The sequence below is a fragment of the Carcharodon carcharias genome, chromosome 23, assembly GCF_017639515.1.
Source record: "Carcharodon carcharias isolate sCarCar2 chromosome 23, sCarCar2.pri, whole genome shotgun sequence".
In the NCBI taxonomy this organism is placed as follows: domain Eukaryota; kingdom Metazoa; phylum Chordata; class Chondrichthyes; order Lamniformes; family Lamnidae; genus Carcharodon; species Carcharodon carcharias.
The window spans coordinates 20,636,242-20,651,796 of NC_054489.1; the positions used below are offsets into that span (position 1 = coordinate 20,636,242).

At 44.4% G+C, this 15,555-nt stretch overlaps 1 protein-coding gene across 1 annotated transcript in view; it reads left to right on the forward strand.

Moving 5' to 3' along the window:
• Window positions 1–15,555, forward strand: part of LOC121268948 — a 38,041-nt gene that overhangs the window by 2,755 nt on the left and 19,731 nt on the right. The window contains exons 4-5 of the mRNA XM_041173252.1: window positions 12,052–12,148; window positions 13,593–13,708. Of these exons, the coding sequence (XP_041029186.1) occupies window positions 12,052–12,148; window positions 13,593–13,708 (213 nt within the window). The remainder of the gene's footprint in view (window positions 1–12,051; window positions 12,149–13,592; window positions 13,709–15,555) is intronic.

Here is a 15,555-nt window from a genome sequence, read left to right on the forward strand (position 1 = left end):
GGTGTTAAAGTTGGTGATATTATCTAAACGAATGTGCTAATTAAGAATGGATGGTAGGGCACTCAAGGTATAGCTCTAGTGGGGTTTTTTTTTATATATATAATGGAAATAGGTGGGAAAAGGAAAATCTTTATAATTTATTGGAAAAAAAAGGAAGGGGGAAACAGAAAGGGGGTGGGGATGGGGGAGGGAGCTCACGACCTAAAGTTGTTGAATTCAATATTCAGTCCGGAAGGCTGTGAAGTCCCTAGTCGGAAGATGAGGTGTTGTTCCTCCAGTTTACGTTGGGCTTCACTGGAACAATGCAGCAAGCCAAGGACAGACATGTGGGCAAGAGAGCAGGGTGGAGTGTTAAAATGGCAAGCGACAGGGAGGTTTGGGTCATTCTTGCGGACAGACCGCAGGTGTTCTGCAAAGCGGTCGCCCATTTTACGTTTGGTCTCTCCAATGTAGAGGAGACCACATTGGGAGCAACGAATGCAGTAGACTAAGTTGGGGGAAATGCAAGTGAAATGCTGCTTCACTTGAAAGGAGTGTTTGGGTCCTTGGACGGTGAGGAGAGAGGAAGTGAAGGGGCAGGTGTTGCATCTTTTGCATGGGCATGGGGTGGTGCCATAGGAGGGGGTTGAGGAGTAGGGGGTGATGGAGGAGTGGACCAGGGTGTCCCGGAGGGAGCGATCCCTACGGAATGCCGATAAGGGGGGTGAAGAGAAGATGTGTTTGGTGGTGGCATCATGCTGGAGTTGGTGGAAATGGCGGAGGATGATCCTTTGAATGCGGAGGCTGGTGGGGTGATAAGTGAGGACAAGGGGGACCCTATCATGTTTCTGGGAGGGAGGAGAAGGCGTGAGGGCAGATGCGCGGGAGATGGGCCGGACACGGTTGAGGGCCCTGTCAACGACCGTGGGTGGAAAACCTCGGTTAAGGAAGAAGGAGGACATGTCAGAGGAACTGTTTTTGAATGTAGCATCATCGGAACAGATGCGACGGAGGCGAAGGAACTGAGAGAATGGGATGGAGTCCTTACAGGAAGCGGGGTGTGAGGAGCTGTAGTCGAGATAGCTGTGGGAGTCGGTGGGTTTGTAATGGATATTGGTGGACAGTCTATCACCAGAGATTGAGACAGAGAGGTCAAGGAAGGGAAGGGAAGTGTCAGAGATGGACCACGTGAAAATGATGGAGGGGTGGAGATTGGAAGCAAAATTAATAAATTTTTCCAAGTCCCGACGAGAGCATGAAGCGGCACCGAAGTAATCATCGATGTACCGGAGAAAGAGTTGTGGAAGGGGGCCGGAGTAGGACTGCAACAAGGAATGTTCCACATACCCCATAAAGAGACAGGCATAGCTGGGGCCCATGCGGGTACCCATAGCCACACCTTTTATTTGGAGGAAGTGAGAGGAGTTGAAGGAGAAATTGTTCAGCGTGAGAACAAGTTCAGCCAGACGGAGGAGAGTAGTGGTGGATGGGGATTGTTCGGGCCTCTGTTTGAGGAAGAAGCTAAGGGCCCTCAGACCATCCTGGTGGGGGATGGAGGTGTAGAGGGATTGGACGTCCATGCTGAAGAGGAAGCGGTTGGGGCCAGGGAACTGGAAATTGTTGATGTGACGTAAGGTGTCAGAGGAATCAAGGATGTAGGTGGGAAGGGACTGGACAAGGGGAGAGAGAAGGGAGTCAAGATAACGAGAAATGAGTTCTGTGGGGCAGGAGCAAGCTGAGACGATCGGTCTACTGGGGCAGTTCTGTTTGTGGATTTTGGATAGGAGATAGAAGCGGGCCGTCCGAGGTTGGGCGACTATCAGGTTGGAAGCTGTGGGAGGGAGATCCCCAGAGGAGATGAGGTCAGTGACAGTCCTGGAAACAATGGCTTGATGTTCAGTGGTGGGGTCATGGTCCAGGGAAAGGTAGGAGGAAGTGTCTGCGAGTTGACGCTCAGCCTCCACGAGGCGCACTGACCTCTACCTCGTGGAGGCTGAGCGTCAACTCGCAGACACTTCCTCCTACCTTTCCCTGGACCATGACCCCACCACTGAACATCAAGCCATTGTTTCCAGGACTGTCACTGACCTCATCTCCTCTGGGGATCTCCCTCCCACAGCTTCCAACCTGATAGTCGCCCAACCTCGGACAGCCCGCTTCTATCTCCTACCCAAAATCCACAAACAGAACTGCCCCGGTAGACCGATCGTCTCAGCTTGCTCCTGCCCCACAGAACTCATTTCTCGTTATCTTGACTCCCTTCTCTCTCCCCTTGTCCAGTCCCTTCCCACCTACATCCGTGATTCCTCTGACACCTTACGTCACATCAACAATTTCCAGTTCCCTGGCCCCAACCGCTTCCTCTTCACCATGGACGTCCAATCCCTCTACACCTCCATCCCCCACCAGGATGGTCTGAGGGCCCTTAGCTTCTTCCTCAAACAGAGGCCCGAACAATCCCCATCCACCACTACTCTCCTCCGTCTGGCTGAACTTGTTCTCACGCTGAACAATTTCTCCTTCAACTCCTCTCACTTCCTCCAAATAAAAGGTGTGGCTATGGGTACCCGCATGGACCCCAGCTATGCCTGTCTCTTTATGGGGTATGTGGAACATTCCTTGTTGCAGTCCTACTCCGGCCCCCTTCCACAACTCTTTCTCTGGTACATCGATGATTACTTCGGTGCCGCTTCATGCTCTCGTCGGGACTTGGAAAAATTTATTAATTTTGCTTCCAATCTCCACCCCTCCATCATTTTCACGTGGTCCATCTCTGACACTTCCCTTCCCTTCCTTGACCTCTCTGTCTCAATCTCTGGTGATAGACTGTCCACCAATATCCATTACAAACCCACCGACTCCCACAGCTATCTCGACTACAGCTCCTCACACCCCGCTTCCTGTAAGGACTCCATCCCATTCTCTCAGTTCCTTCGCCTCCGTCGCATCTGTTCCGATGATGCTACATTCAAAAACAGTTCCTCTGACATGTCCTCCTTCTTCCTTAACCGAGGTTTTCCACCCACGGTCGTTGACAGGGCCCTCAACCGTGTCCGGCCCATCTCCTGCGCATCCGCCCTCACGCCTTCTCCTCCCTCCCAGAAACATGATAGGGTCCCCCTGGTCCTCACTTATCACCCCACCAGCCTCCGCATTCAAAGGATCATCCTCCGCCATTTCCGCCAACTCCAGCATGATGCCACCACCAAACACATCTTCCCTTCACCCCCCTTATCGGCATTCCGTAGGGATCGCTCCCTCCGGGACACCCTGGTCCACTCCTCCATCACCCCCTACTCCTCAACCCCCTCCTATGGCACCACCCCATGCCCATGCAAAAGATGCAACACCTGCCCCTTCACTTCCTCTCTCCTCACCGTCCAAGGACCCAAACACTCCTTTCAAGTGAAGCAGCATTTCACTTGCATTTCCCCCAACTTAGACTACTGCATTCGTTGCTCCCAATGTGGTCTCCTCTACATTGGAGAGACCAAACGTAAAATGGGCGACCGCTTTGCAGAACACCTGCGGTCTGTCCGCAAGAATGACCCAAACCTCCCTGTCGCTTGCCATTTTAACACTCCACCCTGCTCTCTTGCCCACATGTCTGTCCTTGGCTTGCTGCATTGTTCCAGTGAAGCCCAACGTAAACTGGAGGAACAACACCTCATCTTCCGACTAGGGACTTTACAGCCTTCCGGACTGAATATTGAATTCAACAACTTTAGGTCGTGAGCTCCCTCCCCCATCCCCACCCCCTTTCTGTTTCCCCCTTCCTTTTTTTTCCAATAAATTATAAAGATTTTCCTTTTCCCACCTATTTCCATTATATATATATAAAAAAAAAACCCCACTAGAGCTATACCTTGAGTGCCCTACCATCCATTCTTAATTAGCACATTCGTTTAGATAATATCACCAACTTTAACTTTAACACCTATGTGTTCTATTGTACTATTGTCGTTGACATCTTTTGATGATCTGCTTCTATCACTGCTTGTTTGTCCCTACAACCACACCCCCACCTCTCTCTCTCTCTATCTCTCCGCCCCCCACACACACACCTTAAACCAGCTTATATTTCAACTCTTTCTTGGACTCAAACTCAAGTTCTGTCGAAGGGTCATGAGGACTCGAAACGTCAACTCTTTTCTTCTCCGCCGATGCTGCCAGACCTGCTGAGTTTTTCCAGGTAATTCTGTTTTTGTTTTGGATTTCCAGCATCCGCAGTTTTTTTGTTTTTATCTCTATTTTAATCTATGATGGCCGGTATGGCTCTCAGCATGGCTGGCGCCACAGAGCTGCTTATTTTTGACTTGGATTTCCCATATTTGAACCTCTGTGCTTGAATTTAGGTCATCTACCTTACTTTGGATATCTTCAAAATCTTTGCCATTGCTCTTTTAAGTAAGTTGCCATTATAAAGCCTAATTAAAGCTATGTTAATGGGTATTTAGCTTCCTTTCAAATAGTCCCATGCTTTGGCTAACAGATCATTTGTTCTTATCAATTCAGGGATTATCCAGGGCTTTGTCCCCTCTTTTTCCAGATAAGTGGTCTTCTCTATTTCTGATACAATTCTATCCATTATTTCATAACTCTAAGGTTATGCAATTCCTTCTGATTTAATGCCCTTTTCCACTGGTACAGTGCAGCGACAGCGACATGTAGTCTCAACAGTGCAAGAACATTTTAGGGCCCTGAGATTGGCAGTTCAGATGTGCTATTGTAACAGCGGAATAAGATGTCCATTCTTTAGCTGTGGGAGACTCTGAGCCTGCCTGAATTCCTGAAGGTCAGGCATTTCCTGAAGTAGCGGTCAGTTAGTTGGGTTAGAGGATGGTATATTTGGCAGCTGGGAGCTACTTGGTAGGAGTGATGGGTGAAGAGAATTTTTAAGAAAAGAGAAAGACCCTTTTTTCCAACAAGAGCTATATTCTTAAAAAGTCAGTTGCTATAAGGAAACTGGCTTTTCCACATGTTGTGGCCACCAATTATGCCAGCTGCATGCACATAGGGCAACAGAGGTGGAACTAGTGGGAATTTATATATGTGATGTAACCCATAAGGATGGTGTGGTATTATGGTTTTATTTAGTGTATAATGTACCTTTAAGAATAATACTTGTTAGGCAAGATCACATGATCTGTAGTAACCAATAGGAGAGTAGCACAGGCTACCTCAACAGTCAGTGTAGAGATAGAGTTGGGAGTTGGAAGCACACATGTAGTTGCTGCTGAGTATATTGTAAATAAACTTGAAGTTTCCACCCAAGAAGTGTCTGCTGATCAACTCTATCATTAATAGTACAACTCGGCCACCTTACAACAGATGACAAATACAAGAAGTATCTACCCCTACTTCTCCAGGAAACCCTAGCTCTGCCCAAATGAAGCGGATAACTGGTGCAATTCACCTGAAATAATTTCAATTTTTCAAAGGTGTGGTTTCTTCATTTTTTTCTGCAAACCCAACATACAGTTTACTACACTTGTGATGACTCTATCTTTAGACATTCAGTTTTCGATATTTTGATCCCATCACCTCTTATTTCAAGTTTAACTTCCGCATCGACTCCATTGCTGAAGCTACCTCCATGGAACTTGGTTTCTTCTTTTGTGGCAAATATTTTCCCTTCATCAACTAATTCTCTTTAATAACTTCCTTGCATGCTGTCATGCGCTATAAAATAAAATATATTGCCTGTAGGAATCACGCAAGACTCTAACTTCTCTGTGGTAACTTCTGGTTTCAATTATATAGATTCTTATATGATCAAGGATGCCCTGAACTTTGCTTTCTTCCTTCCATGCTTCTCTTCCTGCTTACCCTATAACGAAAACAAAGGGTTGAGTTCCTGATTGTGAGGGAACCCCTCTCAAGCCCCAGGAACTCGTGTGCACTCGCACACAACTGGAGCGGCCTCCACCCCCACAAGGTTAGGTAATTGAAATATTTAACGTGTCCTCTACTCACTGTCCACAAGCATGGAGCCTATGGTGTGTGGAGAATCCATAGTGCCGCAGCTCTTTGAAGGAGAAAAAGCTTTTTTGTTTAGCCCTTTGCTGCTGCTGATTCTCAGTGAACCCACAGTGAGGAGTCCTGCTTTTAGCGAAGAAAGCCTGAATGTGATGCCGGAGAAGGGTACAATGCAAGAAGATGGCAGTATTTAACGCTGATGGGACAGAATTTTTTTTTCAAGGAATGTGGGTTTAGCTGGCTGGGCTAGCATTTATTGCCCATCCCTAAATGCCCCTGAGAAGAGGTGGTGAGCTGCCTTCTTGAACTGCTGCAGTCCATATGGTGTAGGTACACCCACAGCGTTTTTAGGAAGGGAGTTCCAGGATTTTGACCCAGCGACAGTGAAGGAACGGCAATATATTTCCAAGTGAGGATGGTGAGTGGCTTGGAGGGGAACTTCCAGATGGTGTATTCCCATGTATCTGCTGTCCTTGTTCTTCTAGATGGTAGTGGCCGTGGATTTGGAAGGTGTTGTCTAAGGAGGCTTGGTGAGTTTCTGAAGTGCACCTTGTAGGTGGTACATGAATGGCAGATGGCAGGAGATGGTGAGCCATGTCAGTGCAGTTTCTCATTCATGTAGAACAAATGAGCAAAGATATTTTCTGGCAGATGAAAAATGCCAAACTAGGTTTGGCTAAAGGATGCTTACTCAAAGGCAAGTAATCATGCAGCAGCCATTAAGTTCATAGCATGTGCTGTGTCAACAATGGACACAATCCTGAAATCTTGCACTGACTACCAAGTCTTTTAAAGGAAAAAATTGCAGAATTGCTGCTTCTCTTTGCTTGTTTTAGCATTATGGCAAATTAGCTGTATAGTCTTCTTTTCTCACCAGTTGTAGTGTGGGCTGGAACATTGCAATGGATCTTGTTTTAAATTCTAATGCTGAAAGCATCTATTGATGGAATGCGTGTGGAAGAGCTTGATCCCTTGGTGCCAGTACAACATGTTAAATGTTCTCTTCAGTCTCCTCTACTTGCTAGCCCTTTAAACTCATTAAGTGAACAACAGCATTTGCTGCTCAAGGCATCATGTTTGGCTTTGCTACTTCATGCAGTCATTGGCTGCATGTTCCGTGGTAACATACACCATTTTAAAAAATTTGTTGATGGGATGTCGACTTTGCTGGCAAGGCCAGCATTTATGGCCCATCATTAATTGCCCTTCATCGGGGGCTGTTAAGAGTCAACCACATTTTGGGTCTGGAGTCACATGTAGGCTAGACCAGCTAAGGATGGCAGATTTCCTTCCCTTCCTAAAGGACAGTAGTGAATCAGATTGGGTTTTACAACAATCAATCATAATTTCATGGTCACCACCACTGAGACTAGCTTTATATTTCAGATTTATTAATGGAATTCAAATTCCACCAGCTGCCGTGGTGGGATTTGAACCCATGTCCCGAGAACATTACCCTGGGTCTCTGGATTACTAAGCCCATTCATTACCACTACGCCACTATCTTTCCATAGGGGGCTTCCAAGGTGAGGATGCTGGCACGAGAGATGTGTAGGAAACAGCACTGTGCCATGAACGCCTGCCAAGCACCGCAGATCCTGCAAGCAACAGCACAAGAACATTCACTACAGGAAAATTGGATAGGGAGAGTTAGGAGAGAATATTTGGTGAAGGAGAAGGAGATGGCACCACGCCAGCATTAATAAGAGAAAGGAAAAGCTAAGGACAAATGTGTAGCAACTGCTGAGTCCAAAGATCCAGACAAGAGTTGCTTACTGAGCTAAACTAATTGATAAATTGCAGATGACACAAAGATTGGCCGGGTGGTTAACAGTGAGGTTGAGTGTCTTGGGCTACAGGAATATTTAGATGGGATGGTCAAATGGGCAGATAAGTGGCAGATGGAATTTAACCCTGAAAAGTGTGAGATGATACACTTTGGAAGAAGTAATTTGACAAGGGAGTATTCAATGAACTGCATGACACTAGGAAGTTCTGAGGAACAAAAGGACCTTGGCGTCTGTGTCCATAGATCTCTGCAGGCGGAGGGGCATGTTAGTGGGGTGGTGAAAAAGGCATATGGGACACTTTCCTTTATCAATCGAGGCATTGATTATAAAAGTAGGGAGGTCATGTTGGAGTTGTACAGAACCTTGGTGAGGCCACAGCTGGAGTACTGTGTGCAGTTCTGCTCGCCACATTATAGGATTGCACTGGAGGGGGTACAGAGGAGATTCACCAGGATGTTGCCTGGGATGAAACATTTACGTTATAAAGAGAGGTTGGATAGACTTGGGTTGTTTTCGTTGGAGCAGGGAAGACTGAAGGGGCGACCTGATCGAGGTGTACAAGATTATGAGGGACGTGGACAGGGTGGATAGGGTGCAGCTGTTCCCTGACCAGTTGAAGGGTCAGTCACAAGTGAACATAAGTTCAAAGTGAGGGGCAGGAGGTTTAGGGGGGATGTGAGGAAAAATTTTTTTACCCAGAGGGTGGTGATGGTCTGGAATGTGTAGCCTGGGAGGGTTGTGGAGGCGGGTTGCCTCACATCCTTTAAAAAGTACCTGGATGAGCGTTTGGCACATCATAACATTCAAGGCTGTGGGCCAGGTGCTGGTAAATGGGATTAGGTAGGTAGATCAGATGTTTCTCATGTTTCGGTACAGACTCGATGGGCCAAAGGGCCTCTTCTGCACTGTGAGATTCTGTGATAAAGAGCTGTTTGTCATGGTGTTCTTTGAGAGTCATGGAATGCTGAATAATTTACAGCAATACTAATGCAACACCTGTCTGTAAAGCCCATACAATAGGATTTTGGGAACCTGCAGTGCACCCTGGAGTGAGATGCAACTTCAGTGTGACCTCTAGTGGAGCCCTTAAGCTCATATGGCTTACAGAATCAAAGAGTTGAGTTGAAGGTAAAATAATTAGTTTATATATCTGTTAGAGACCATCCCAAAGTATGCCATGTTGTCATGGAGGTTAGAAGGTTCCTTTGTTTAAGTTATCTGGGTGTTTGCTCAGAAAGCAGGCAGGTGCAGTTTTGGTTTGGTGTAAACCATATCTCATTGGATAGATGTCAGGCCTGTGCTTTAAACAGAGAGAATACTAATTTTATTGTTCACTGTGTGGAATGTGGGTGGAGCTCAAGTTCAGTTTGGATTTTTTTTGGGGTGGAAGCAGATGGAAGATTTGCTGTAGCTTGAAGCTAGAGGAATAAATATACAGTAATTCTCACAGAGTCTTGTGTCAGAAAGCAGTCAGCAGTTTTAGCTTGGAAGCTGTGAGAACACAGTTGGGTATCTCCCAGAAACTAGATCAAGGAGCTGAGGCATCCACAGAGTCGCTTAGCCAAAAGCTAATGGAAAGATCCCCATAGAAGATGACCCTAGAACAGCTCGAACACTGAGGAGAATTAAAGTGAATTCTGGAGGGCTATGGCATACGTTATGGGTTGGTCCTAAAGAAGTGAATGAAGCTTCAAAATTGTTGAAATGTATAAGGGACTTCTTCAGGAGAAGTAAAAGGAAGTAAAGAGTTCATAACATAGGCAATTATAATCTATAGTGTTAACAGTGATTGCTTTGTTTAATTATTCTTATATACAATAAAGTTTGTTTTTGTTTAAAAACGTGAAATCTTGTGGCATAGTTCTGTCAGTTGATTGTTGGGTGTTAGGAGTTCTCTTTCAAGTGTTAACAGTCCTTACCATGATTGTAACACTATCCCAATGCTTTTGGGACTGGTCTCCCACATTCTACCCTCCATAAACTCCCTAACAGTGCTATGGGTGTACCTACACCACATGGACTGCAGTGGTTCGAGAAGGCAGCTCACCAGCACCTTCTCAAGATCAATTAGGGATGGGTAATTAATGCTGGCCTAGCCAGCGATGCCCACATCCCATGAATGAATAAAAAAATACATGAAATCATCCAAATCCCTGCTGTCCATGACCTTTCTCACACCAAGTCCTGTTCACCTATCACCCCGGTGCTTGCTGACTTGCAATGGCTCCCAGTCAAGTAATGTCTTGATATTAAAAAGATCACCCTATATTTTAAATCCCTCCATGGGCCTTGCCCACACCCCCCTCCCCCAACCAACTCTATAATCTCCTCCAGCCCTACAACCCTCTGAGATTTCTGCATTCCTCTAATGCTGGCTCCTTGAGCATTCTGAAGTTTAACCACTCCACCATTGGTGGCCACACTTTCAATTGCCTAGGCCCTAAGCTCTCATACACCCTTCCTATAAATCTCCACCTTGCTACCTTGCTGTAGTCTTTTCAGTAATTTCTTAAAATCTACCTCTTTGATCAACCAATATCTCCACCTGTGTCATATTTTGTTTCCCTATGCTCCTGTGAGGCATCTTCAGATGCTGTATTATGTTAAATGTACAATGTAAAGATAAGTTACTGTAATTTATTTTTTAAAAAATAACTGGTAAAAGTTATCTTCAATTGTCTTCTTAGCAGAAAAACTCAAGTCTGGCTGGCTCATCACACATATTGTATATTGTACATACTATAATTTTTAATCTTTTATATTTTTTAATTTCCTTCCATCTCTAAGTTTTTAATCATTTTTTCAAACTTCAATCAAGTGGATGATATTTGATAGTTAAACTTTTTTTCTCACCAATGATGTCACACAATATTGACATTGCAAATTGCTAGAATGTTGATCTGATAAGAGTGTATCTGGGACATCGTGAACTCTGTTCAATGGCTTATCTTCTTGACCAGTGAAAGAACTAGATAGAGAAAGACAGAGCGAATGACGGACAAGGAAATATGGTGAATTGGAGCTAAATTAGGGACAGAGAAAAGAATAAAGGGAGGGAGGAGAGTTGATTGAAAGAGAGAAAAAAAGGAGACAAAGGAAGCAGAGGAACAGGACATTGTAAACTAGTTTCCTTTAGAAATTGCTGTATTTGTGAAGGCCATAGGCAAATGAATGGGAGGGTAGGTGTTTGAAATACAAACATTTGTGACCCACGAACTGTAAAAACCAGTGGTTCCATCTATCATGATCAAGAATAGTGAAACACCCAGTGGATATGCTATTGCACTGTTTTCACAGGAATGTACGTTGGAATTTCTAGATGAAAAAAGATCAAGATCCATCTTGCTTGCCTTCTACCATGCTGATAGTGGAGTTATTGACTATAGTAATTACTTTCTACCCACTAGTTTACAACAGGCTTAGAAATGGCACGAGGAAAAGCCCAGCGCTTGAGAGCTTGGGAACCATAGTCTCAAAGTCAATTATTTCCTCCTGAGATTGCTGCACTTAACATGTCATGTCTCAACCTACTCACATGCGTGTCCCAGATGTTATTTTCTGAAATAAAGCAATCTAATTTGTATTTCGAAGGAACTTTGGATTCTGAAAATTATTGCCTTCCTGCACAAACATGAGTGTGGATGGCAAGACTAGCACAAGAGACTACCAAGACATGTCTAAAGAACAAAAACCTTCTAGGAACCTTATTAACTGCTGGAGTGAGACTCTACAGCTTCATTTTACTCTTTATGGGCCTTTAAGGTTTAGTGTTATGTGAGCACCATAAACCACCTCATTATCAGGGTCCTCTGTGACATTACCAGTCCTCAATGAGTGTCGTGGGAATGATTTGTAATAATGTAAGTCCCACAATTTCACAATCACCGTTAAATTCAACGGAGAAATTCATGGCGAGAGCAAACTTTTTATTGACCTTGGTGAGGTTAACTGTGGAGTTACACAAATCATCCAGCAATTTGCAGGGAATCAGAACTCATGGTATGTCTCTTTTACTCCATAAATTGCTGGATTAATGGCCTGTGGAGTTCATTGGTCATTCTAATAGTAGGACCCTGCACCCAGCTCTTCAACATTTGGTCCATTGTTTATTTGCCAAGTTTGGTGTATGATCCAGGTATAATTTCCTCTGTGCTGTAATAAGAAAATCTGCTAAAGTGTATGGTTGCAATTTTTAATCTGTGTTTAAAAGATATCAAAATAATTTTTTTCAATAAGAATAGAGTGTTACTGTGATGTTATTTCACTGCTGGCATTGTTTCACTGGGCAACTGATTTCTTCTAGATGGAGTGGCACGCCAACAACGCATGGCAAGCTGCCTCTAATTTCACAAGAACCGAGGAGCGTGATGTCCAGAAAACCATTGCCGAAGGCTCAGAAGGTAAGCTGCAGCTACTTTTAACTCAAACAAAATAATGGGTCTTGCATTTATATGTCATCTTTCATGGACACAGGGCATTCCAAAGCACTTTACAACCAATGTAGTACTTTTGAAGTAGTTTGGGACCAGTGCAAGAGTATTAGGCATCTGAGGCGAATCTTCAGCCGTGCATCTCCTGCACTCCCCCCACCTCATAATTAACTTTCAAAAATGAATATTGTTCATTAGTATGAATAAAGATTCTGCATTTATAACTACACATTCCTGTTACATGGAAAAGAGGAATATTATGATATGGATTGTATACTCTCATTGTTCTACACTTTTCACAGAATATGCACTCAAAGAAATGCAGATTATGATGTTTAATATGGCTCACATTATGTAATACAAGTGTTCGTGCAACAGTGGCTAGATGATTCTATGCACAATTTACACAATCATTAATCATTAAGATAGAGTGGGCAAGATGAAATTGCGTTCTTGGATATTATTTACAGGTTTGCAGTTTTCAAATAGTCATTAGGATGTACAAATTTGTAAAACTGTTGCATAAACAGAGTGAGGAATATAGTATGAAATTTTTGGGAAAGATTGCAATGGAAACCTATATGTCTGTCAATATATGTGGATGTATATCAGTAGATTTGGACCTTTTCATTTCCACTGCTGAAGCCTGCTTGTTTACTTATGTAGTTTGATGAATAAGTCATCCAGTTTTTTTGCACCCCCGCCCCCACAAATTTTGCCTCTCAGGCAACCATCCAGTTTGCCTAGTGGTTGCACTGGCCCAGAGTATAGACACTGTTGTAATGTAGGATGCGCAGTAGCCAATTTTTACACAAGCTTCCACAAGCAGCAATGTGATAATGACCAGATCATCCGATTTTGTGATGTTGACTGAAGGATAAATATTGACCAGGACTCTGGGGATAACTCCCTTTCTCCTTTTTGAAATAGTACCGTGGAATCTTTTATACCTACCTGAGAGAACGAGTGAGGCATCAGTTTAATGTCTCATCCGAAAAACAGCACATCCAGCATTCCCCCTGTCCTGCACTGGAATGTCAGCTATGATATTTGCGCTCAAGTCCTGGAGTGGGACTTGAAGCCACTACCTTTTGACTTAGAAGTGAGAGTGCTACCACGGCTCACTCCCAAGATTCAATTCCTCAGCTAAATATTAAGATATTTTGTACTGAGCTGTCCACTTATATAATGCGTGGATCATAAATTGAATCAAATTAACGTTTACAATAGTAAAAACAATCTGAGCCGTACAACTTTTTTATATCCAAGTCTTGTCTGAAGCCAAAATAGAGACAGTGGAGGTAAAACTATGAGAAAGTGAATCCCTGATCAGAAGAACAACTTTTTGGCCCTTGACGTTTGAAATGCTGAGGCTCCGCTGCATAAATCTGTGTTTGTGTGTGGATTTTTACAGGCAGAGAAGGACTTTGCCACAATTGAGGCAGGAAATATCGCCATCCTAGAGAGGCTGGCTACAATAATGGCCCCACGCTCAGGTGCTGCCACCTGGAGCAATTATGATTTCAAGAGGTAGGGAGATTTGCTTTTACAATCTTCCCTATGAAGAGATTCAGTTAGTGGAATTAAGTTGTTACAGCCTTTACTCTCAAGTCATTTTAAATCTTTTAACAGTTAAATGGATAAATGTCAGTTCTTAAGAGAATGCCTTGAAATAAAATCCCCACTCAGCCTTGTCATATGTATTGCTCACTAAAAGCAGTTTGCTTTATTTTAACATCGGGGACGGTGGCGTAGTGATAATGTTATTGGAGCAGTAATCCGGAGGCTCAGGTTAATGCCCTGGGGACACATGGAATTTAAATTCAATTAGTAAATCTGGAATTAAAAGCTAGTCTCAGTAATGGGTCACCATGAAGCTATCGGATTGTCATAAATGGACCATCAGTAGCAGTAGAATTGTATTCAGCCACAATCTGTATCATCATGGTCCTACATTTCCCTCATTCTCCAGCTACCATCAAGCCAGTCGATCAACCCTGGCAGTACCAGGCACATGGTGTCAACCTGGTGAAGCTACAGCACAGGACTGTATGCATGCCAAACAGTAGAAGCAATATGCAATGGACAGAGCTAAGTGATCACACAGCTAGTGGATTAGATAGATCTAAGCTGTGCAGTCCTGCCACGTACAGTTGTGAATGGTGGTGGATAATTAAACAACTGACTGGAGGAGGAGGTTCCACAGATATCCCCATCCTCAATGAAGGCATGGTCCAGCATATCAGTGCAAAAGACAAGGCTGACATATTTATATCCACCTTCAACCAGAAGTGCTGAATGGATGATTCATCCTGGCCTCTTCCTGAGATCCCCAGCATCATGGATACCAGTTTTCAACCAATTTGATTCACTCTATGTGATATGAAGTAATGGCTGAAGGCACTGGATTCAGCAAAGGCTCTGGGCCCTGACAACATCCCGGCAATAGTACTGAAGAGTTGTGCTCCAGAACTAGCCCACACCTCTAGCCAAGCTATAACCCCAGCATCTACCTGACAATGTGGAAAATTGCCAAACTATGTCCTGTCCACAAAAAACAGGCCAAATCTAACCCAGCCAATTACTGCCCCATCAGGCTATGCTTAATCATCAGCAAAGTAATGGAAGGTGTTGTCGACAGCGCTATCAAGTGGCACTTAAAAGCAATAACCTTCTTTATTGATGCTCAGTTTGGGTTCCTCCAGAACCACATGGCACCTGACCACATTACAGCCTTGATCCAAACGTGGATAAAAGAGCTGAATTCAGGAAGTGAGGTGAGAGTGACTGCCCTTGATATCACGACAGCATCTAACCGAGTGTGGTATCAAGGAACTCCAGCAAACATAAGTGGCAGAAGGTGAAGGGGGCACATGAGGAAGAACTTTTTTACGTAGAGGGTAGTGGGTATCTGGAACTCACTCCCCAAGTTGGTGGTAGAGGCTGAAATTTTAAACTCTTTTAAAAAGTACCTTGATCTGCACCTTAAGTACCGTAAGCTGCAGGGCTATGGGCCGGGTGCAGGAAGGTGGGATTAGAAAGGGCACCTGGGTGTCCTTGGGCTGGCATGGACAAGATAGGCTGAATGGCCTCCTCCTGTGCTGTAACTTTTCTATGGTTCTAAGTCAATGCGAGTAAGGGGAAAATCTCTCCACCAACTGGATTCATACTTAGCACAAAGGAAGATGGTTGTGGTTGTTAGAGGCCAATCATCTTAACCCCAGGACATTGCTGCAGGAGTTCCTCAGGGTAGCATCCTAGGCCCAACCACCTTGGAGCTGTTTCAGCAATGACCTTCCCTCCATCATAAGGTCAAAAATGGGGGTGTTCGCTGATGATTGCACAGTGTTCAGCACCATTTGTGACTCCAGATATAG